General features: G+C 43.5%; 1 protein-coding gene across 1 annotated transcript; it reads right to left on the bottom strand.

The window, feature by feature from the left end:
* Nucleotides 1-2,416: 2,416 nt before the first annotated feature.
* Nucleotides 2,417-25,406, bottom strand: SELENOO (selenoprotein O). Its single transcript, XM_082254715.1, has 9 exons — nucleotides 24,763-25,406; nucleotides 20,605-20,808; nucleotides 18,482-18,662; nucleotides 17,001-17,131; nucleotides 11,168-11,448; nucleotides 9,024-9,168; nucleotides 8,230-8,415; nucleotides 5,475-5,631; nucleotides 2,417-2,737 (listed from the first exon to the last, which is right to left on the bottom strand). Exons 1-9 carry the CDS (start codon nucleotides 25,335-25,337, stop codon nucleotides 2,549-2,551), a joined length of 2,049 nt encoding a protein of 682 aa, XP_082110841.1. The 5' UTR covers nucleotides 25,338-25,406; the 3' UTR covers nucleotides 2,417-2,548.
* Nucleotides 25,407-25,609: the final 203 nt, after the last annotated feature.

The following is a 25,609-nucleotide window of genomic DNA, read 5'->3' as shown; positions in this document are numbered from 1 at the left end:
TTTAACTGAATTGAACACTAAGAGTATTATGTTCTTATGCTTATAGAAATGTACTCATCATTGAACATTTTTTGGCATTAAAGACTATTGAAAAAAAAAAAAAACATAGAAAGAATGGAGAAACTTGGACCAATATACTTTTTACCTAACCACCTGAGGTTTCAAAGCACAGCCAGAATTGTAAATTATTTCTTAAAGGGAACCTGTCATTACTGACTTCATTTTTGGTACTCATTCCTGGACAAATATGCAGAATTAAAGTCTCATATCTTGACTTGCATACTAGTCCTGAATTAGTGACTCGAATACTAAAGCCAGAGTCATCCAAACATGCTAGCATTTTCACAATGGGATCAGCAATATAGGCTTTCATATTTAACTCATAGCAGTTATCTGTTAAACTAAAAATTGTATAAAAAAAAAAGTAAAAATGCTAGCAGGCAGGCTCTTTATTGCAGAGGAAGCATGTCATTTCTCTTCTGCAATAAAACAAACTTCCATCTTTGCTGTACATTGTATATTCTCCCTGCCAAAATGATGCACTCCTGTGTGCATGCGTGGGGGTTATGTCATTTTGGTCTTGCCAACCAAGATTACCAAAGATCCCAACCCAAAAGAAGACTGGGTGAAGATGTCGGTGTCAGCGAGAGAGCGATGGGAAAGGAATCAAGTCCTGCATTAAAATAGTTGTCGGTACTGCAAGAGCATGAATTACAATCAGGACAAAAGGGCCATCTGCAGTATGTGTGATAATGAAATGTCTAAAAAGCTTGTTATGCAGCCACATACAGAAACAAGGATATCATGGCAAACTAAAATATTATCTACAATTAAAAGGAAAAGTATGGCCAAAGCTCTTTTGGCCATACTTTCCTTGTGGGTCACAGGAGTGCACTTACCTTTACTCTCATGTGACAGTTAGGTTGTAGCTGACGTGGCAGAGCTCCTCTGGGCTCTGGAAGGATCCCAGCCATATTGTCTGGATTCACCCAGTTGCTTAATCGACAGCTGGCTCCTGGCTCTCAGCACATGGCTAAGAGCCGAAGCCAGCTGCACCCCAGTGCTCCAGTAAGCACTGAAGGAGCAGAGAGCAGTGACTATCAGCCACTCCTCCAAGTAGAGAACTGCAGGAACAGGGGTCATGTGAATGTCTAGTTCTCGATCTTAGAGCCGATGTGGGCTACAGCAGAGGTAAGGATGTTTTTTTTTTTTTTTTTTAAATAAACTCTGCAATTCTCCCTTAAAGTTTTTTGCCTCGTGATTATCATGCTTGATATATTAAAATGATGCATAGATGCCTAAAAAAAAAAAAAAAAACACATTTTATTTCTGTCCTATGTTAATCTCACCCAGTACCTTTTTTTCCCCACACACACTATATACTTGCCTGTATGAACAAGTCAATAAAATCAATACACAATCTGGTAATAAACCTGCTGTATAAAAAAAAAAACACTTTCTATGTCCTCCACCTATCAAGTAACAAGGTACAGTCTGTACAAAAGGCACAGAGTAAGCAGCAAAAATATACCTGAATAAGTCCATTAAATGCAATTGTTTCATTTTCCAATTGCAACATTTGTGCGTATAAAAAGCATCAAGTCCATCATAACTTAGGTTTTTTTATGTTTTAAATTAGTGCTCTTAAAGTGGTAGTAAAGCCTACCTTGTTTACCTGTACCTACAGGTAAGCCCTATTTAGGCTTCAATATCTCCTTTACTATAGTAGGAGCCAGTAATGTCACCGGCGTATTGCGCTCTCAATGCACGGCCTCACCGAGTGATGACATTGTGACGCAGCCAGTCAAACAGCTGAAGCCCATTAACCAGCCCGGGTGAAGATGGAAGCCCTGTCAGCAGTCACAGTGTGCCCACTGGAAGGCTTCGTTCTAAGGCAAATCTTTCATAATGTGCTAGTATGCGACACATACTAGCACATTATGTCATTTTGCAGGAGACTTTTTTTGGGGCGGTTTACTACTGCTTTAAACTGATGAAATAGACCATGCTAAAAATATGCAACAAGCACTACAGTGGTTAACATCAGGCCAAAATACGTCACATTTCTGAATTTATATTTTTGCCGTCATGTGCAAATTACATTTGGATTCTATAGGTTTTAATGGCAAATAAATTATTTGTAGCAATCTTTTTCTCCCCTAATAGGCCCCTTGCACACAGGACCATCTAACTGCTGTGTGTTCCTCACGGCATTTTAGGACACTTATTCCTGAACGCATAGGGCCCTGAACGGGAGTACCACTTGGTATAGTGTTTAGCCCTATCCAGCCAAACCCTTCTATAGCTAACAGGCTGCAGGGAGTGGGGGCTGGCCGCTGTAACTGTGCCACCAGTGCACACCAAAATGCCGGGAGAGATGCACAGCAGCTAGATGTCCCCATGTGTAAGGAACCTTAAAATGGTTAGAATATTAAAAAAAAATCCAAATGTAGTTTAAAACCCCATAAGTGCTTGTTAGAATTGGCCTTGTAGAGTTCTTTTTCTGCATGAAAACAGAAAATGACCAACAACAAGGCTATTACGAAGATCAGGTAACACATAGCTCTGTAGCCCAAAGTGGAGGTTTCCTGCTATATGGAAGTCTGGAAAGATTTGTGGGCCTTGACACCGCAGAAGAAGCACAAGCTTCCAGACGTTCTTCTTCAGCAAGTTCAGGGATTTCTTCACTTTCCTCCACTTCATAAGGATTTTCCAAAGACTTCAGGACACGCTTTACCTGTTGAGCAATTTAAATACCATACATTTAGGAAACAGAAGGCAAAGTCTCTCGCATATTAGCTCAAATCAATATGAACATTGGGGTTAGGGACAGTGGTGGTATCATTAAACCCAGTGAGGTTAAAAAAAAAAACATGACAGATACATTTGTGGGCTGGCACTGCAGATCACAATCCGAACATGCTAGCAGCCAATCACAATAAGAATTCTTTAAAGCAAGCCCGTTCTTTAAAAGAAACCTGTTGCTGCATGCTGTGTTTGCAAAGTGATTTGTAAAAGGTACTTTAAAAAAAAAAAAAAAAAACAGAACATGTAATACTTACCTGCTCAGTGCAGTTTTTTTTTGCACAGAACATCTGAGCCTTCTTTTCGGGCGCTCCTGGCTCCTCGTCTTGGATTGCCACCATAGGAAGCCGCCTTCTATGGTGGCACATCTGCTGGCTCGATCGAGCCATGCTGTCTTTATCACCCTAAAAGGGAAGTTCCGCTGTATGCCCTCCACCCCCCACTTAGTTTAAAACTTTTTTTTTTTTTTTTTAGTAGGGAGCTGGTACCTGGTTTTGACAGGTTCCCCTCTCCCAGTCAGATCACCTAGGTGAGTCCACTGGAAATCCCCCTTCCCCTTTCCTTGCCAACATTCTGGGATACGTTAAAGGTCCCAGAAGCTGTGGGACCAACCAAAGCACAGTGCAGCCGGAAGCCGGCTGTGAAACCGCAAGGAGTCACAGCTGGCTTTGCACCATTAACATGCCAGCGCCAGGGACCCGAAGACTGGCAGAGAACTGGCCTGGGTGAGAAAAGAGCTGGTTCCCTGGACAGGCAAGTGTCATTTTATTAAAAGTCAGCAGCTACAGTAGTCAGCAGCTGCTGACTTAATTATTTTCAAACTGAGGAATCTCTTTAATGTGGGGCAGGAGGTCTGACCTCTCAAACAGCACCTTCTAGTGAAATATGAGAAACTTCCATTTCCAACAAGCACCATGCTGCTGGGTACTTTTCAGTAAATTTAACCCATTTGCCGACCAGCCGCCATACTTCTACTCTGTCCCGCGAAACGGCATACCTGTACATCATTTTGTGGGACAGCTAGTGGGGGCAAGCGCATTGATTAGCCACAGGGGGAGCCAATCAGCAGGTCCGGCAGACACACTGTCTGCTGTTACCCGAGAGAACTCCCGTGGAGACAAAACAGCGGTCTGCCGTGTTCTGTCAGTAATGAACACAGGGATCCTGTGTTCCTCCTATTTAGGTACACAGGTTTCTGTGTTCATGCAGCAAGCCCCCTCCCCACAGTTAGAAAGCACCCCCTAGGGACACATTTAACCCTTTGACCACCCCTAGTGTTAACCCCTTCCCTGCCAGTGTCATTAGAATGGTTACAGTGCATATTTTTAGCACTAATTACTTTAGTAATGTCACTGGTCCCCTCAAAAGTGTCAAAAATGTCAGTTAGGTATCCGATCTGTCCGCCGCAATGTCGCAGTCCCGCTAAAAAACGCTGATCGCCACCATTACTAGTAAAAAAAAATAAATAAATAAAAAATGACAAATCTTTTTACCCTACTTTGTAGACGCAATAACTTTTGCACAAACCAATCAATATAGATTGATATATACACATTTTTTTTACCAAAAACGTAGTAGAATACATGTATATTAAAAAAGAATAGCGCAACCATGCAAAAGAAATGGCTATCAAATATGGAGACAATCCATAAATAAAAATGGGGGTTTAGTCCCACCATATGGCCATATCGTGCTCAAGCCCACCACTGCGTCAAAGTACCCCATTATCAGTGGGTCCTACACTATCCATGAAAATCTATCCCCTGCAGTGCATTAGCACACCTTCCCAGCAAGGAGCGTTGTCTCCAAGGGTAAGAGAGGCTGGATTCACCCCTTTTCTATGGATAGTGTAGGACCCACTGATAATGGGGTACTTTGACGCAGTGGTGGGCTTGAGCACGATATGGCCATATGGTGGGACTAAACCCCCATTTTTATTTATGGATTGTCTCCATATTTGATAGCCATTTCTTTTGCATGGTTGCGCTATTCTTTTTTAATATACATGTTGCTTGGTCCATAGCTGCACCGGCTTTAGATATACATGTTCAGGGTTTGCTCCCCCAATTTTTTGCTTGTAGTAGAATACATATTGGCATAAAAAAAAAAAAATAATAAATAATGATGAAAAAAAATTTGATTTTTAATTGGGAAGGTTTTATAGCAGAAAGTATTTATTTATTTTTTTTCCCCAGATGTGTTGCTCTTTTTTTGTTTATAGCGCAAAAAATAAATAAAATAAAAATTACACAGGTGATCAAACACCACCTAAAGAAAGTTCTATTTGTCGGAAATAAAGGACATCAATTTTATTTGGGTACAGCGTTGCACAACAGTGCAATTGTCAGTTAAAGTAACGCAGTGCCAAATCACAAAAAATTTCCTTTTCATTATGGGAGTAAAACCTTCCGGTCCAGAAGTGGTTAAAGACATATTGCCTTTTTCCCCCATGTTGCGATGACAAGTAAAAATACATAAGGTTTAGGCATTCTCCTGCATCAGACTGTGGGCCGAGGTGAACTTTGTTTTATTAAATGGGGAAAGGTTTGTATACCAGCATCTATGAGGGTGTAAGACTTCATTATTACTGCTACATACATAAAGATAAATGTAATCACAACTAATAGGCAAATATTCATGGAGAATAAAGGATAGAGCTAAATCATTACCTCTGTAAAGTCTCCATTCTCAGCTGCCTCTATGGCATTCTGAGCGATATAATTTCTCAGGATGTGTGCTGGGTTATTGGAATTCATGATTTTTACCCGCTCTGCATGTAAAGTCTTAATGTCTTCAGAATGTTCGTGTTCTTTTTCCAAGCGTGCACTGAAATAAAAATTCAAGTTAGCAGTCTTATCATACAGGGGTGAATATATACTATAACCTTTAATGTCACATAAGCAATTATCTTTCACATTTCCTTTTAGGGTACCTAAGCCCATACTATGGACATTAACACAGGCCTTAGAAGGAGAAGTATGGCCAAAGCTCTTTTGGCCATACTTCTGTGGGTCACAGGAGCGCATTTAGTTCTGCACTTCTAGAACCCAGATTCAGACGACAGCAGGCTAAAGCCCACTGTCAGCTGATGCCAGAAAACCAAGCCCAGGCTCTGCAGGGATCCCAACAATAATGTCGTCTGACAGCCTCTCTGAGTACTGCTGGTAGACTGAGCTAGAAGCTCCCACCCCTCCACAGTCCAACAATCCAGTGAGCAATGAAGGGGCAGAGCACAGAACGGTGACTTAAGCCCCGTACACACGTAGCGATTGTCGGCCGAACGATCGGCCGTCTTTTGTCCGGCGCTGTCCTGTCGGCTGAAGACTGCACACGAATTTTGTCGGCCAACAACAGCCGACTGCAGAAGTGATGTCATGTGATGGTTAACTTTCCCTGTGTTTTTTTCTTTTCTGAGCATGCCCAGTCTTGCTAATCGGCTGTTTGTCGGCCGAATTCTGTACTGACTGGCGAACAGTCGGCCGTTCTGGTGTTGGCCAACAAAAATTTTATAGCCTGCACACCAGATTCTGTTCGGCCGAAAAGTCGCAGTCGGTTGTCGGAAGCATCATACTAACAAGCCGACAATCGGCCGATCGTTCGGCGGCCGACAATCGCTACGTGTGTACGGGGCTTTACAGTCACTTCTCTGAGCTGAGAACTCATCACTCAGTTCTCGGTGTTTATAGGTGGCCAAGGTTTTCGATTGCTCAGTTTTCAGTGTAGAGGTGGTGGGTGACAGCTGTACCATCATATCAATGCTGCCTCCACCTAGGCAAGTATGTTTTTTTTCTCCTTATACTGCACATTTTTTAACCCTCCCAACATCTACATATTTAAATATATATGTTATTTATTTTTATTTTTTAATACCTCTTTCAGGAACCATCCCTGTACTTCCTAGTTTCTCACCTAGCCAAGAATGATGTATTAGTTGCCCATACCCTTATCGCACATCCCAGGAGGCTGGGGGTTTTTCTACTGCACATGGGTTGCGTCACCTGAAGCGCCGGCTGTTTTTACTGCCGACCCCCTGATGACATGCCGCCATTCTTGCATCTCACTATACTGGAAACAGGCAGCTCACCCACCAGTTTTGCTTTGGCTGTTTAGGATCTTAGAAATTGTAAGGATGAAAAACTTGGACTTCCTCCATGCATTTTTGGAAAAAACTAGAGTTTACTGAAACAAACATTTGTCTTGAATGCCATTCTGTAATTGCTGTAAACGCTTTAATTACAACTTGCTAATTATAGGCACCTTTACAGTTGTTAAACTCCATAAACATGCTCAGATATGAAGAACATACCCGCACACCCCTGCAGTACATACCGGCACACCTGCCTATCACAGTGTTAGGAAAAGATCGTATAATTGTATGTGCTCAGGATTTAAAAACCTACATTACTGTTAACTAATATTTCAGAATTTAGCTTGCAGGGAGTATTTCGGAGTTTGGGGGTCCCATTGTATTGATGAGATCCTGCACAACTGACCCACCATGGTGCTCAGTGTAAAGCTCAGTCAGTACACAAGAGCTGAAAGCCAGCTGGTTCAGCAGTAACTGGCCGACGTTTGGTTAGTGTACAGCCGTTTGTTCAACAGAAGCTAGCCGTTAGACCGGTCATGCTGAAAAACAAGCATTTTGATCATTGTACTCGTGAAGGTGGGGAGTCCCCCTGTCAGTATACAGTGTTCTAACTGGTACAACCTGCTGGCTGAATGGAGAAAAAAAAAAAAAAAAAACACACTGTGTAAGTGAAAAAAGTGATACTAAATTTGCACTTTTTTTGTATAAAAATAACCAAACATTTTATACTTACCTGCTCTGCGTAGCAGTTTTGCACAGAGCAGCCCAGATCCTCCTCTGCACGGGTCCCTCTTTGGCGCTCCTGTCCCCTCCCTCCTGCCCCCACAGCAAGTAGCATGCTGTGGGGACACCCGAGCCGCAGCTCCATGTGCCCATTTAGACACAGAGCCGCCACTCAGTCCCACCCCCCTCTCTCTCTCCTTATTGGCTCAAATGAGCGGCAGCTAATGTCTTAGCCAATCAGGAAGGCGAGTCCCGGACAGCCAAGTCTCTAGGACAACATTGTTGGATGGAGATGGGCTTAGGTAAGTACCATAGGGGCTGAGGGGAGCTGCTGCGCAAAGAATGCAATAAGGTAAAAAAAATATTCTGCCTTTTCAACCACTTTAACACTGCAAGAAACCCGGTAGACACATTCATGAACTTTCAATGAACAGCAGATACATTCCATCATATAGAGGATTTAGTATGTGATCCCTCCAAAGACAAGAAACTAAAAACAGAGCTTCCTCCTCCTATACAAAGGCTGTCCATAGTTTCTGGGAGCTTATACTTATGGGTCTGCCGTGTACCCCAATGTATGTTTGCAGAAATGCTATTTTTGTACTACAATATACCTATATTTCTGAAGCCACTCTTTCCACTGTTCTCGGTTATTATTCAGAAGATCCTCATCGCTGGATTCCTGAAGTTTTTCAGATTTTTCCATATTTTCCAACTCTTTGTTTATGTTCGCTTTTGACCCAATCAATGCAAATAATTGAGGATTGCTCTGTGCCAACATCAGTAACACTGAAAGTTGCCTGAAAACAGAAAAATAAGAATGTACTTTTACTTTGCTTTTGAGGTTTCAACTCACTGGTACGAGCAAAGAGCATTACTCTACATAAAGGTACATTGTAAAAGAAACCATATATTTTTAGGAGTGCAAATTTGGAGCACGTGGCATGTATTAAATCACACGGAAATAAACTTCCAAAAATGATCTAAAAACAAAAAAACAAAAAAAAAAAAAAAAAAAAAAAAAAAAAAAAAAAAAAAAAAAAAAACACACACACACACACACACACACACACACACACACACACACATTTATTTTGTAAAATTGTCATCTTTTTTTTTTGTTTATAGCGCAAAAAAAAAAAAAAAAAAAAAAAAAAAAAAAAAAAAAAAAAACAGTGGTCACCAATGGAAAGCTCTATTTGTGGGAAAAACCATCACATAAAATCTCATTTATGTACAGTGTGGCATGCCCACGGAATGCCCGCGTAAGTAATGCAGAGCTGAATTGCAAAAAAAAAAAAATTCCCCGGTAATGAATGGGCAGTAAAACTGCCGGAGGTCAAGTGGTTAAAGTTTATAATGCAGTCATTTCATTTATTATACAATGCCAGATAATTTTTGATTTTACCTTGGATCCATTTTAGGCTTGTAAACAACCTTTAATTCCTCCAAGGTAGCACACTGTTCAGTGACTGTGCTCAAGAAGTCATCAATATCAGAAGAGCATCCTGAGAATTTACTGAGAACCCGGAAAGTGTTGGTAAAATCTGAGCCTAGAGCAAGACATTATCGAGGCTGATGTCATTGAGTACATGGTTTGTGATATGCATAGCATAATTGACTTATCTATCTTTCATTAAGAATACCAAGAAATAAACCACAGAAAAAAAAAAAAAAAAATCAATAAAATAAGCACCAATTGTTTACAGAAGCCAAACAATCAGCATTGTTATAATACTGTAAGGTTCAAAAGGCAAAATGTATGATTTGAATGTACAAGAATACAGATTAATTTGTGTATAGAATTTTAGATAAAAATTTACAGTATCTCACAAAAGTGAGTACACCCCTTACATTTTTATTTATATTTTATTATATCTGTTCATGTGACAACACTGAAGAAATTACACTTTGCTACAATGTAAAGTAGTGAGTGTACAGCTTGTATAACAGTGTAAAATTGCTGTCCCCTCAAACTAACTCAACACACAGCCATTAATGTCTAAACCGCTGGCAACAAAAGTTCCCTCCCGCTGTCATGTGACTTGTTAAGTGTTACGAGGTCTCCGGTGTGAATGAGGAGCAGGTGTGTTAAATTTGGTGTTATCGCTCTCACTCTTATACTGGTCACTGGAAGTGATTCAACATGGCACCTCATGACAAAGAACTCTCTAAGGATCTGAAAAAAAGAATTGTTGCTCTACATAAAGATGGCCTTGGCTATAGAAAGAGATTGCCAAGGCCATGACACAGGTCAGGTTCCACTCAGAACAGGCCTCGCCATGGTCGACCAAAGAAGTTGAGTGCACGTGCTCACCGTCATATCCAGAGGTTGTCTTTGGGAAAATAGACATATGAGTGCTGCCAGCATTGCTGCAGAGGTTGAAAGGGTGGGGGGTGGGGGCAGCCGTCAGGGCTCAGACCATACGCTACACACTGCATCAAATTGGTCTGCATGGCTGCTGTGTCCCAGAAGGAAGCCTCTTCTAAAGATGATGCACAAGAAAGCCCGCAAACAGTTTGCTGAAGACAAGCAGACTAAGGACATGGATTACTGGAACCATGCCATGTGGTCTGATGAGACCAAGATAAAACTTATTTGTTTCAGATGGTGTCACCAGCATGTGTGGCGGCAACCAGGTGAGAAGTACAAAGACAAGAGTGTCTTGTCTACAGTCAAGCATGGTGGTGGGAGTGTCATGGTCTGGGGAGCTACAGTTCATTGAGGAAACCATGAATACAAACATGTACTGTGACATACTGAAGCAGAACATGATCCCCTCCCTTCGGAGACTGGGCCGCAGGGCAGTATTCCAACATGATAACGACCCCAAACACACCTCCAAGACGACCACTGCCTTGATAAACAAACTGAGGGTAAAGATGATGGACTGGCCAAGCATGTCTCCAGACCTAAACCCTATTGAGCATCTGTGGGGCATCCTCAAGCGCAAGGTCTCCAACATCCACCAGCTCCGTGATGTTGTCATTAAAGTGTGGAAGAGGACTCCAGTGGCAACCTGTGAAGCTCTGGTGAACTCCGTGCCCAAGAGGGTTAAGGCAGCGATGGAAATTAATGGTGGCCACACAAAATATTGACACTTTGGTCCCAATTTGGACATTTTCACTTAGGGGTGTACTCACTTTTGTTGCCAGCGGTTTAGACAATAATGGCTGTGTGTTGAGTTATTTTGAGGAGACAGCAAATTTACAGTGTTATACAAGCTGTACTCTCACTACTTTATATTGTAGCAAAGTGTAATTTCTTCAGTGTTGTCACATGAAAAGGTATAATAAAATATTTACAAAAATGTGAGATACTTTTGTGAGATCCTGCAATTAGAGCGAACACCTCTGTGTCATAGCATGCGAAGGCGTCGCAAGCAACAGTTGGCTCCCTCAATCTCTATTCTTCTCTACGTACTGAAACACAAGAGCAATGAGATATTGTGCAGGAAAAAAATAGGAGGAGATCACCGTTTTAGGTTTTGGTAAAACAGTAAGTGTGACACTGGAAGGAGTTCTTGTATTTCTTGGGATGGAGAATCTCACCTGTAAGATTCATGGTGTTCAATAAATCAGAAATTAATTTGCTGTCCTCCTCCAGTTCTAATTTAAGAAGTCCCAGCTTCTTTCTCATTTTTTGCATATAGTGTCTTTGAAATTCTGCATCATATTCTTCTTCAAGTATATTTTTACTTATGTCCAAGGACAGCTCTGGGACCAGAGCCTCGGCCAACTTTCCCAAATTCCACTTACAGATCTCTGGCTGCTTGTTGTAGGCATAACGTCCCATATTATCAGAACCATTACAGATATGATCTGGGTTATACCTAAAAAACAAACAAATAAAATCATACACATTGCGGTATATTCATGTTCAAGTATCTGTAGTACATGCGCACTCGGTCTAGGTTATCCACTTTCTAGAAATAGACCTAGATCAATTAGGCTTAGATGACATTTGCCTCAGCAGAAATCAACATATTGCAAATTTAGTAATTAATGTATTACAAAGAATCTCTTACCAATGGGAGATTAGTAGAACTACGGCATATACAGTGGGGAAAGATGTTTTGATCCCCTGCAGATTTTGTAAGTTTGCTCCCTTACAAAGAAATGAAAGGTCTAGAATTGTTATTATAGCTGTATTTTAAATGATAAAGACAAAATATCAACCAAAAATCCAGAAAAAAAGATAAAAAAAAAAAAACACACAATACAAATGTTTATGCAGTTCAATGAGTAAAAGTATTTGATACCCAAGCAAAACAGGATTTGGACTTGGTGGAGTAACCCTTGTTGGCAAGCACAGAGGTAAGGCATTTATTGTAGTTTGGAAACAGGAATAATAAACTTATGCGCGATTTTGAGGTAAGCGATCAAATGGATCTTCCCAATCTGAAAAATAGATGTGGAACTCCTCCAAGCCAGCAGCTGATTCTGATAGTGTCACCACTAATCACAACGTAATTAAAAAATATAAAGATCAGCGCTCAGCTTTTTAAACAGGGGGACCACTAGATCTAGTATAAATGTATGTAGAAAAGACGTGCCTTAAAAGAATATTGAATGGTGATCAAATTAATAAATGTGTCAGTAAAAGTGTGTTCAAAAATGCTGAATATATAGAGTGATAATAAAATATGTAAGTGTATACAAAATAAATCCAATTCATAAAAGTGTAGATTTATTGGATTTATTTGTTTGTATAGAGTCGCACATGAGTTTGGTTTACTTGAACAGTCACTCAGCACTGCATCGTTGATTGGATTTATTTTGTATACACTTACATATTTTATTATCACTCTATATATTCAGCATTTTTGAACACACTTTTACTGACACATTTATTAATTTGATCACCATTCAATATTCTTTTAAGGCACGTCTTTTCTACATACATTTATACTAGATCTAGTGGTCCCCCTGTTAAAAAGCTGAGCGCTGATCTTTATATTTTTTAATTTATTGTAGTTTGTGACCAGGTTTGCACACATCTCAGAAGAGTTTTTGGTTCACTCTTTACAGATCTTCTCTAAATCCTTAAGGTTTCTTTGCTGTCGCTTGGCAACTCAAAGTTTCTGCTCCCTCCATAAATTTTCTATAGCATTAAGGTCTGGAGACTGGCTAGGCCACTCCATGACCTTAATGTGCCTTTCTTGAGCCACACCTTTGTTGCCTTGGCAGTATGTTTTGGGTCATTTTGATGCTGGAAGACCCATCTTCAGTGTTCTGGCTCAGGGAAGAAGGTTCTCATTCAAGATTTTAAAATAAATGGCCCTGTCCATTGGCCCCTCAATGCGGCAAAGTTGACCTGTACCTTTAGCAGAGAAACAGCCCCAAAGCATCATGTTTCCACTTCCATGCTTGACTATAGAGATTGTGTTCTTAGGGTCAAAGTCAGCATTTTTCTTCCTCCAAACATGGCAAGTTGAGTTAATGCCAAACAGCTCAATTTTGGTCTCATCTGACCACAGAACTTTCTCCCAATCCTTTTCTGAATCAATTTGAGGTTCATTGGCAAGCTTCAGACAGGCCTGTACATGTGGCTTCTTGAGGAGGGGGACCTTGCGGGCGCTGCAGGTTTCCAATCCATGGCGGTGTATTGTGTTACCAATGGTTTGTTTGGTGACTGTGGTCCCAACTGCCCGGAGATCATTTACTCCTGTTAAGTTCTGGGCTGATCTCTCACTTTTCTCATGATCATCCTTACCCCATTAGGCGAAATCTTGCACAGAGCTCCAGACCGAGGGTGATTGATGATTATTTTGTATTTCTTCCATTTGTGAATAATCGCTCCAACAGTTGTCTCCTTCTCACCAAGTTTCTTGCTAATGGTCTTGTAGCCCATTCCAGGCTTGCGCAGGTCTACAATCTGGTCCCCGACATCCTTTGACAGCGCTTTGGTCTTGTCCATGATAGAGAGGTTTGAATGGAAGAAATATTCTGTGGACAGGTGTTCTCTATACACATAATGAGTTGTCGTTAAGAGCACCTTCTTAAATTGACAGGACCACATGAGCACATACTGTAGCCAGTCTGTGAGATCAAGAAATTTTGTTGGTTGGTAGGGGATCAAATACTTATTTTACTCACTGAACTGCAACTCAATTTATAACATTTGTATCATCTGATTTTTGGTTGAAATTCTGTCTCTATCATTTAAAATACACCTCTGATAACCATTATAGACCATTTCTTTGGAAGTGGGCAAATTTACAAAATCTGCAGGACATCAAATAATTATTTTCCCCACTGCAGCCAACTAATCTTAAAAATGACTAGGCTTAGGACACAGATGGAAAAAGACAATGTCTTAATTTAAATGGAAACCAGAGAGGACCTTAGGAAGGAATGGCAGGCAGGTACAAAGCACTACTTTTTCTCTGTGAACCACCAGGTAAGGTAAACGACAAGACAACGCAGCGGAATTTCACGAATATTGTCAAAAGGCGGTTTCTGAAGAACCGACAACACCAAATTGAGGTCCCACGGAGGCAACGGAGACCTCATCGGGGGGAGCCAAGTGACGGACCCCCTGAACAAAGGTGTGTAACAAAGGAATTTGTGGCCAATGGGAGTTAAAAGAAAAATCGCCAGGGCCAATATCTAGCCTGTGATGGTACCCAAGGCTAAACGCTGATCTACACCTCTTTGGAGAAACTCCAAAACACAAGACACCGAGAAGGAGCGGGGGGAAACGCCCCCCGAGACTCACACCAAGTAATGTATGCCCTCCAAACTCGATGATATATCTTCCTAGAAGCTGATTTTCTAGCTTTTAAAAGCATAGGAATTACCAATTCAGACACCCCTCTATCCTTCAGCACCTGGCTTACAATAGCCAAGCCGTTACTGTAAAGCAGGATGGAAGATCGGTCCTTGAGATAACAGATCTTTTCTGAGATGGAGTCTCCAAGGGACATCGGCGACCAGACGTACTAGGTCTGCGTACTAAAACCTGCGAGACCAGTCTGGGGCCAATAGGATGACCGGAAACCCTTCTGTCTCGATTCTGCGTAGAAGTCTCGGCAGAAGAGTTAGCGGAGGAAATGCGTATATCAGACAATACTGGTCCCCAAAAAGCCACCATAGTCAGTGGCATCGGCCAGAGGATCCCCGAGATCTTGATACAAACCTCATCACCTCCCCACCTGCACAGGCTGGCATCAATGGTGACCACTGTCCAGTACTGTAGAAGCGCCAGAGAGCGAGCCACCAGATCAGAGTCCCTCTCGTACCCCAGCTCAACAGTATCTGAGTGGACCCCGGAGAACCACCAGGTACATATGGACAGCAAGAGTGGACCCCGCTAGGGACCCCCACCATAACCACCCCACCCCCCCAAAAAAAAAAAAAAAATAAAACAACGTTTACGCACCCGGTGGCACACCCCCCCTGCACGGGCTCAACACCCCCACCATAAAAACAGGCATTGTCCTCCGCGGGGGGGGGGGGGGGGGGGGGTTGGAGCTAGGCATGGGTGAATGGGAGATGGTCTGCAGAGGGACCCCGACAGTGAGGGGGGAGCGTAATATGGGAAAGAAGGGCACTTGGGGGTCCGACCAACCCAAGGAGGGGCCCAGGATCACCGGGAGAAACCACCAGAGGTGTGGGGTGGGGGGGGCACACTACTCACCACACCTTGGGACCGGGCAGGCACCGCTCCAGGCAGACCACCGCACCATCTTGGAGTGGGGGTGCTGCAGGCCAGAGGTACACTGTGACTCAGGTCATGACTAAGGCTATGTGTCCTTGCGAGATGTTTAACTTGCCTGCCAGGTTCCGTCCAGTGGGGCTATGTCACGGCCAACCCAGCCCTGAGCTAAGCCAGCGCTGAGCTGGCCCGACTGGGAAGACCGTAAGGATCTAGAATATTCAGTCCGTCGTCCAGTCTGGCAGTTGATTGTAGTTCTCACAGAAACAGAAAATAAAAGAAAAAGATTCAGTTTAAAAAAGGAAAAAATGCCAGGACCAGAGATCTCAGCAAGGAACTAGGTCCTTACTCCTGACTAAGCATAAAAAAACTGAAGCAGGAAGTGGGAGTATACCCCCTGGGACTGTCCTATAGTCAAATATTTTCCCATCTAGTGTCCTACTCCTGTAGGGCACAGCATAAAAATATCAGTCAAGAAGATCTGGAGCTGTCCCCGTCAATGACCGAAAGAGGAAAAAAAAAAAATGTCTTGCATATCTATATGCAGAGGTAATTCTAAATAACCAGCAATATGGTTAGGGAACAAACTATCTAATCCACTCTTAGGAAAACAGAAGAGCTATATACACCATTAGAGGTTGAATCTGGCACATTTCAGACTCCGAGATCTAAATTTTTATTTAAAAAAAAAACTTAAAAAACATGGTTTTGCAGATTTTCAGACAGGACAGTAATAGAATATTATGCATGACAGACCCCCTGGTCATAGACAGGTAGCTTGACACAAGTTACCTGTGCCTGCTGTCACTAAGACATTTAGTAGCAGCAGCAAGCTTTTTTTGTATCACCTGTCATGATGGGGTTAAAAAAAAAAAAAATAGATCAAGAAAGAAAATCCCTTCATAGTACAAAAACAATAGCAAATAATCACTATTATAAGGGGTTCATTTATACCGTGAAACAGTAAAAGTAATATATATATATATATATATATATATATATATATATATATATATATATATATATATATATATATATATATATATATATATATATAATCTATCTATCACACATGCGGGGTTCATAAAGTTTCCACACATTATATATATATATATATATATATATATATATATATATATATATATATATATATATATATATATATATATATATATACACACACACATATATTATATATATACACTTACACAGGTGCTGAATATTGGGTGACATTGGCTGGTTCAATAGAAACCGGCCGACATTCAGCCCGTCTGTACAGCAGCCAGTCCAACAAAAGCCTGTCGAAGGGGAATGACAGTAAAAGGTCTGCCAATGGCCAAGAGCGCTGACCGAAGTGTTATGGTGGCAGGGGGGTCTTCATCAGGCCTGATGAAGGAGCATGCATGCTCTGAATGCACCACGCTACACTACACGCTCCGGCCCGTCATCCACTAGGCGAAGCCTGGCTTTCTCCTCCGCCCACTGACCCAAAGCCCCAGAAACCACCCGTGCTGCCAGCTACTTGACACGCCGATGACCCCAGCCTTCCCTCAGAATGGATCGGTGAACTACATGCCTTAACTCCCCCACCATTCTGTAAGTGTATCTTAATAAAGCGTATCCCTGTTACGGTTCTAAACTGCACTTAGATCAGCGCTGCCTTTTTTTGTCTAAATTTCTTTGCACTAGTAGCAGCTGGTTTGCACATGTTGCAGACTTACAAACCTGTCCAAAAAGCCATAGGGTCCATAATCAATAGTAAGCCCAACAATGCTCATGTTATCTGTATTTAAAACTCCATGGCAAAATCCAACACACTGCCATTCAGCAGCCAGTTGTGCAGTCCTCCTTGTTATCTGGAAGGAAAAATTGATTATTATTAGGTATCTGTGAACTACCCAGTCCCATTACACAGCAGTGACATGCAGAACACACCTTTGAGAAAAGCAAACATGACAGGGTATGCATGCATTGCCTCATTTGATAAAGCCACAAGGGAGAAAGTTTTGAAGGTATTAATAACTTTACTAGTGATTTATTCTGACCAACTCATTAACTCTAAGGCTCGGTTCACACTGCCGCAACCTGAATGTCCCACTTGGCAGGCGATTTCCTGGAGATTTGCTACTAACTTGAGTACAACTTGCAGCAAATTTGAATTGTTAGTGTATTTAAATCTGCTAGTGCATCGAACAAATTGAAGCTGAACTCTAGCTCACTGCAGTTACAGCAACTGTTTTTTCCCCGCTTTTGGGATAAAGGTTTTACACCAATGAAAGCTGATCATTGCAAGCATCCCTCTCTACCGTAAATAGTTTGCCTCAACATTCTTACTGCTACATTTGCAGAACTTTTCTGTTGAAAAATAACAGACCTACTGTCTGGGTTAAACAGAGGAAAATAAAGGAAAGAAAGCATAAAAAAGGAAAGGGAATGCAGCAATCACATCGAAGGTAAGCTGCAATATAGTAATAAACATTTATTTTGGGCTTAATACTGCATTAAACACCAACCTAATAGCTTACAAATCAGATAACGTATTTTTCAATAATTAACCCAATTAAGATAAACCACCACAAAATGTATTGATTAGCCTAGCACTAATTGATTTACTGACGTGTAATCAGTAACCTATTCCCCCATCTAATATAGTTGAATGCATTTGTTCCTGACCTGCACACTTCAGATTCAGCAACTAGAGCCAGAGGGTAGCATAATAGCCTGCAGATGGTTATCAGCAATGGCAGTTTCCTATATTTCTCTTAGGAAAGGCTTACTTAAAGCAGAACTCCAGCCAAAATGTTTTTTTACATTTTGGACGGAGAGAGAAGTCTTTTTCAGGTTTTAAACTGCTTTCCATGTCAATGGTGGGGAGATTTCCCGTTACTACCTGTCCTAACTATACTACAGGAAGTGTGGGGAAGCCCCCACTGTTGGCTCTTTTTATGGGGGCCCATGCCCAAGAGATTTCTCTACTATTCCTTTTCTGGTGGAAGGGAAATACCTGACCCAGTGACAACTGTCACCAGTGGGGTTTCCCCTAACTTTTAAGGGGAAAGTTTTGGCTGCATTTCTACTTCAAAAAAAAAAAAATAGAAGAATCACTAAACTGTTATTTTTCAGCAATTTTTTATCATACTGTCATCAAGTGAATCATTTTAACATGAGATGCTGTAAATCAGCATAAAGCAATAAAATCCCATTACCTCTCTGAAAAACGCAGCATTTCTTTCAGTGTTGTTTCCTTCATATTTCTCCTGTATTTCTGGGTAGAACGTGCCAATGACATAATCCAGCATCTGAATTCGAATATCATTTCTGTTGACACTGGGACCTTGTCGGCCAGTAAATTCATCAACTGGCTTAAAAATTTCAAATGATCCAAACCTGCTCAAATAACACAAACAAAGAAACACAAAATTTAGCAACATTTTAGGCCCCATTCACACGTAGCAGTAATACGCTTTCTTTGTGTATTTCATGTAACGCACGTAGGGGAGCCATTCACTTAAAGAGGAAGTAAACCCTCCTCTGACACTTTTACCTATAGGTAAGCCTACCTATAGGTACTGTAAATATCTCCTAAACTTGTACCGTTTAGGAGATATTTACCTTACATGCATCCAGTGACGTCACTGGCGCATGCGCTCTGAAGGAACAGCCACTGGTGCCATTTCTTCAGAGACCCGTGCCGGATGCCGCAATCCCGGAAGACAGGCGACTGATCATGTCGCCCATCATACAGGTAAGCGGCACGGCGGGAGCTCGTTCTAAGGTAACTATTTCATAATGAGCTAGAATGCGATGCATACTAGCTCATTATGTGTTTCTCTTTCAGGTTGAAAGAAAAAAAAAATATTTGAATGGGTTTACAACCTCTTTAAATGGGGGAAACAGTTCCCACCGGGAGAACACAGTGATTATTGCTAGTGGCTATAACAGCAATAATCGTAAGTAAAATCCAGTAGGCTGGATGTACCCAAGTTAATTGATCGATCAACTTGGGTACATTCAGCCTGCCCATACAAGGTTCGAATTTTGATCGATCCCTCCTGAAGCGACCGAGATTGGAAATGTTTATGGATGGCTTAGGTTAAGAAGAGTTTTCCAGCAGCACATTACAGCACTATTTGACCTTGTAATGGCTCGGAAAGCTAGCATGCAATTCAAACTGCCAACATTCATGCAAAGCTAAATATCAGCTTAGGTGGCGTTAAAACAGTGAGCCTGTCACAATTTTGAAAAGAGTTTCCTTGAAGTAAACAGCACTGTATGCTTCCCATCATCACAAGGGATTCATGCAGAACCAACAAATTGTGCAACACTTTACAATAGAAAAGGAAAACAGTACAATTTACAATACAAATCCGCATCCAATTGGCATCAGTGTGAACCCATCCTAAAGAAAAAAACACAACCATGCAGCGTTGCACTGTTTTTTTTTTTTTTTTTTCTTCATGTTAAATGCCTGGAATCAGGGTATAGTGTTTTGTTTACTTCTTTATCACTTTTTACCCAAAGCACGGGTAAAATACTAATGCATTGCTTTCCTTAAGATAAAAAAAAAAAAAAAAAAAACACACCCTCTGTGTGTAGCAGCCCCCCTCAGCACCCCCTAACACTTACCTGAGCCTCACCTCTGTCCAGTGATGTCCACGAGTCCCTCGGCCGTCCCTCCTGATTGGCTGAGACACAGCAGCGGCGCCATTGGCTCCCGCGGCTGTCAAAGTCAGTTAGGAGAGAGAGATAGAGAGAGATAGAGAGAGATAGAGAGAGATAGAGAGAGAGAGAGAGATAGAGAGAGATAGATAGAGAGAGAGAGAGCCAAACCGCAGCTCCATGTCTGAATGGTCACACAGAGCTGCAGCTTGGCTTGGGTGCCCCCATAGCAAGCTGCTTGTTGTGGGGGGCATCAACAGGAGGGAGGGGCCAGGAGCAGTGAAGAGGGACCAGAGAAGAGGAGGACCGGCGGTGCTCTGTGCAAAACCATTACACAGAGAAGGCAAGTATAACATGTTTATTTAAAAACAACTAGACTTTACAATCACTTTAGGTTTTAACTGTCCTGTGCTTCTCATTTTAAAATTGCCATAAAGATCACACAGAAAAAATTTTACAAACCTAATATCTACCAATACCGGCTAAGAATTAATGCAAAACATTTGTAATCCATGTGTTCTGCTTGACTCTAGTCTTAGAGAACAAAAAAGGTACCAAGGTGTAAAAGTCTGATGGCTTTTAAAGGCACCAAATCCAAGTCTGCACATATTCCGAGAATTGCACGCAATATTTATTTGATACGTGCTCTTAGAAAATAAAATGTAAGTACCTTAGGAAAGTAGGAGCAACCCGTAAAACTACAGTGCACTTTTCCATCTTGGCGTTGCCATCGTAATATATATCTCTGATCACGGTGGAGTCTGAGGTGACACATGAAGCAGCTCTTGTAGTTGGTATTCCAAGATGAAACATGGCTTCACTGCACAGGAACTCTCTAATGGTGGATCGCAGCACTTTTCTGCCATCTGCTTGTCTAGGAAAACAAAATAATAGTTAGTAAATGCACATCTCCCCTGATCTCCCATTAGCAGAACATTGCAATAGCTCCTATTAGTAACTCCTTACCAGAGGGACAGAAAGACCCACCTAAACCTGATCAGCTCCTAGCAAAACACTGCAATACATTCTCAGGAAGCCTCTGCTCTTTTCAAGGTGATACAAGGACTTGGTGCCTAGCAAGTGACACATCCTGTGTCTTCTCTGGAAGTCTACCAGGGTTTTATTCAAACAGGTTTATGGTACCCAAGTGAAACAGGAGGCATTCTGAATCCAAAGGCCTTTGTTTAGTACTAGCGGTTCCAATTGGAAGCACCTTGATTGGTTGTTACCGCACTAACAGGAACTTATGGCCTCAGTGCACATTCCAATGGGGTCAGCATCTCCAGTTTGTGGCAATACCTTTCAGGTTGGCCAAGGCTCTCAGATTCTCTCCAGCACACCAAAACAATGCCAGTGTGCTCCCTTGGTGTAAAGCCCCGTACACACATACGGATTGTCGGCCGCAAATATTCGATTGTCGGCTTGTTAGTATGATGCTTCCGACAGCCGACAGCGCATTTTCGGCCGAACAGAATCTGTTGTGCAGACTTTAAAATATATTTGTTGGCAGGCACCAGAACGGCCGATTGTTCGCCAGTCAGTACAGATTTCGGCCGACAGACAGCAGATTAGCAAGACTGGGCATGCTCAGAAAAGAAAAAAGACACGGAAAGTTAACCATCACATGACATCACTTCTGCAGTCGGCTGTTGTTGGCCGACAAAATTTGTGTGCAGTCTTTTGCACTTTTCAACAGACACGACAGCCCTGGACAAAAGACGGCCGACGATAGCTACGTGTGTATGGGGCTTAACCCTACGTCTTGCCTTTCAGGAGGAACGACCTGAATCCAAGCATATATGCCCTGAATTTATCTATTGCTATATATCAGGGGTCTCTAAACTTTCTAAACAAAGGGCCAGTTTACTATCCCTCAGACCTAAGAGGAGCCGGACTGTGGCCAGTGGGAGTAGAAAATTTCCTGGCGTCAGTAACAATGCCCCATCCTTGGTGTCAGTGGGAGGAATAGTGCCCCTACCCTTGGTGTCAGTGGGAGGAATAGTGCCCCTACCCTTGGTGTCAGTGGGAGGAATAGTGTCCCTATCCTTGGTGTCAGTGGGAGGAATAGTGTCCCTATCCTTGGTGTCAGTGGGAGGAATAGTGTCCCTATCCTTGGTGTCAGTGAGAAGAATAGTGTCCCCATCCTTGGTGTCAGTGAGAAGAATAGTGTCCCCATCCTTGGTGTCAGTGAGAAGAATAGTGTCCCCATCCTTGGTGTGAGTGAGAAGAATAGTGTCCCCATCCTTGGTGTCAGTGGGAGGAATAGTGCCCCATCCTTGGTGTCAGTGGGAGGAATAGTGCCCCATCCTTGGTGTCAGTGGGAGGAATAGTGCCCCATCCTTGGTGTCAGTGGGAGGAATAGTGCCCCATCCTTGGTGTCAGTGGGAGGAATAGTGCCCCATCCTTGGTGTCAGTGGGAGGAATAGTGCCCCATCCTTGGTGTCAGTGGGCGGAATAGTGCCCCATCCTTGGTGTCAGTGGGCGGAATAGTGCCCCATCCTTGGTGTCAGTGGGAGGAATAGTGCCCCATCCTTGGTGTCAGTGGGAGGAATAGTGCCCCATCCTTGGTGTCAGTGGGAGGAATAGTGCCCCATCCTTGGTGTCAGTGGGAGGAATAGTGCCCCATCCTTGGTGTCAGTGGGAGGAATAGTGCCCCATCCTTGGTGTCAGTGGGAGGAATAGTGCCCCATCCTTGGTGTCAGTGGGAGGAATAGTGCCCCATCCTTGGTGTCAGTGGGAGGAATAGTGCCCCATCCTTGGTGTCAGTGGGAGGAATAGTGCCCCATCATTGGTGTCAGTGAGAAGAATAGTGCCCCATCATTGGTGTCAGTGAGAAGAATAGTGCCCCATCATTGGTGTCAGTGAGAAGAATAGTGCCCCATCATTGGTGTCAGTGAGAAGAATAGTGCCCCATCATTGGTGTCAGTGAGAAGAATAGTGCCCCATCATTGGTGTCAGTGGGAGGAATAGTGCCCCATCATTGGTGTCAGTGAGAGGAATAATGCCTTATCTATGGTGTCAGTGGGAGGAATAGAGCCCCAAGGGTCGGTAAATGCAAGCAAAGAGCTGCATCCAGCCCCCAAGCCACAGCTTGGAGACCACTGCTATAAATGCTCCAATATAGAGGCTCTCAGACTAGAGTTAGAACCACAATATACAGAGGGGCCTCGACGCGGAAGCACAACTTTTGCATGCATTTCTAAATTATGTGCAACTAAACCTGTTTAATGAAAACTGTTAGCATTTTTTTGCTGGCTAGCTGATAAGTGTTCTGAAAAATACATGGTTTGGTTTGCTCTCAACATAACAGTGTTCACCTATCCTAATGATCTGATTATAGGAGTTGCCTTTGCTTAGGACTTCCTACAACACATCCTGAAGATCACTCAATAGCAGAACACTTATGTCTATAATACACTAGCCCACAGACATTCTGCTACATTCTGCTGCCCAATCTGCTATTGGCTGATCAGGGGAGGTGACCTGTCTGTTATATCTAGAACACACTGGGACACAGACAGGTCACCTGCCCTGATCAGCCAATAGCAGAACACTGTGTCCCAGTGTGTTATAGATATAACAGACAGGTCACCTCCCCTGATCAGCCAATAGCAGAACACACTGGGACACAGAGGGGTCTCACCTCCTCTGATCAGCCAATAGCAAAGAACTGTCATATCTACAGCACACTGCTCCACAGACAGGTAACCTCCCCTGATCAGCTAAAAGCAGAACACTGTTATACCTAGAACACACTGGCCCACAGACAGGTACCCTCCCCTGATCTTCCAATAGCAGAACACGATTATATCTGGAACACAAACAGGTCACCTCCCCTGTTCAGCCAATTGCAGAACACTCTTATAACTAGAACACACTGACCCACAGACAGGTCACTTCCTCTGATCAGCCAATAGCAGAACATGACTATATGTAGAACACACTGGGACACAGTGTTCTGCTATTGGCTGATCAGAGGAGGTGATCTGTCTGTTTCCCAGTGTGTTCTAGATATAACTGTGTTCTGCTACTGGCTGATCAGGGGAGGTGACCTGTCTATTATATCTAGAACACACTTGGACACAGAAAGGTCACATTCTCTGATCAGCCAATAGCAGAACACTGTGTCCCAGTGTGTTCTAGATAGAACAGTTTTCTATTGGCTGATCAGAGGAGGTGACCTGTCTGTGGGCCATTGTGTTCTAGATATAACCGTGTTCTGCTATTGGCTGATAGGGGAGGTGACCTGTCTGCGTCCCAGTGTGTTCTAGATATAACAGCCAGGTCACCTCCCCTGATCAGCCAATGGCAGAGCACTGTCATATCTAGACCACACTGGCCCACAGACAGGTCACCTCCCCTGATCAGCCAATAGCAGAGCACTGTCATATCTAGACCACACTGGCCCACAGACAGGTCACCTCCCCTGATCAGCCAATAGCAGAGCACTGTCATATCTAGACCACACTGGCCCACAGACAGGTCACCTCCCCTGATCAGCCAATAGCAGAGCACTGTCATATCTAGACCACACTGGCCCACAGACAGGTCACCTCCCCTGATCAGCCAATAGCAGAGCACTGTCATATCTAGACCACACTGGCCCACAGACAGGTCACCTCCCCTGATCAGCCAATAGCAGAGCACTGTCATATCTAGACCACACTGGCCCACAGACAGGTCACCTCCCCTGATCAGCCAATAGCAGAGCACTGTCATATCTAGACCACACTGGCCCACAGACAGGTCACCTCCCCTGATCAGCCAATAGCAGAGCACTGTTATATCGCTCCATACATGCCCTGTACACAAGTGCTGGGTTCCTTGCCTGGAGTAAGGGGTGAGTCCGGCTCCCTTCAGTTGCATCTCCCACCTCTCCCCGGCCGGATTGAGTACCTCTCCCAGGTACATGGCGGCGCCATCCCCCAGCTGCCCGGCGAAGCTCCCGAACTGATGTCCGCAGTAGCAGTGAGCGGCGGGCTGTGATCCGGGGAGTAGCCGGTTCCCGCTGAAGTACTGGGCGGCCTCGTCCTCCGCGTCTTCTCCGAGCTGTAGGCCGAGCAGAGCCAGCGCCGGCTGGGACAGGGCCACCACCCTGGGGTTCTCTATGGGGGTAGGACGGACTGGGGAGAAGCAGGCCCCGGGGACCTGGCGGGAGCGCTTCGCCTCATCGTCCTTCCCGTCCCCGGCCTCCACCGGCAGACAGCGCAGCGCCCGGTTATCAAAACGCAGAGAGCGAAGGCTGGAGGCCGGGCTGGCGGAGCTCTGCACTGCGCGCTTCATTACTGCCACCGCCGCGGGGAGCAGAGCGTCCATCTGAGGGAACCACCGGAGCCCAGAGCGCGGGGAGAAACCAGCCGACAGTGCCAAGGTGGGAAGGGCACGTGTCAGACTCCGGGCCATCCGCGTGCCCAACACAAAACCCAAACACCGAATCACATGACCCGAGTGTCAACACAGGGCTTGACTCCTCCCACTTCAGATAAACCTGCTAGAGATGCCAAGAGGAAGCTACTGCTAGGAGAAAGCGGTGAAAGGCGTGGCCCAGGCACAGGAAGAAGGAAAGCTCGTCCCAGCTGAAGGAAGAGATAAGCGTGCCCCAAGTAAGAAGAAGGCAGGGAAAGGCGTGACTAAGGAGAAGGAAGGGATAGGTGTATCCCAGGATCAGAAAGCTG

The sequence above is a fragment of the Pelophylax lessonae genome (assembly GCF_965119305.1).
Source record: "Pelophylax lessonae genome assembly, chromosome: 4".
Lineage (NCBI taxonomy): Eukaryota > Metazoa > Chordata > Amphibia > Anura > Ranidae > Pelophylax > Pelophylax lessonae.
This window is presented reverse-complemented; position numbering and strand designations above follow the sequence as displayed.

What these genes read in the sequence shown, in the direction of transcription:
- SELENOO (XM_082254715.1), bottom strand. Translation starts at nt 25,337, where the DNA reads ATGGCCCGGAGTCTGACACGTGCCCTTCCCACCTTGGCACTGTCGGCT. An exon ending in GTTGCTCCTACTTTCCTAAG is followed by an intron (nt 18,663 to 20,604) that starts GTACTTACATTT and finishes TTATTTGAGCAG; the next exon opens with GTTTGGATCATTTGAAATTT. An exon ending in ATGCTGCGTTTTTCAGAGAG is followed by an intron (nt 17,132 to 18,481) that starts GTAATGGGATTT and finishes TTTTCCTTCCAG; the next exon opens with ATAACAAGGAGGACTGCACA.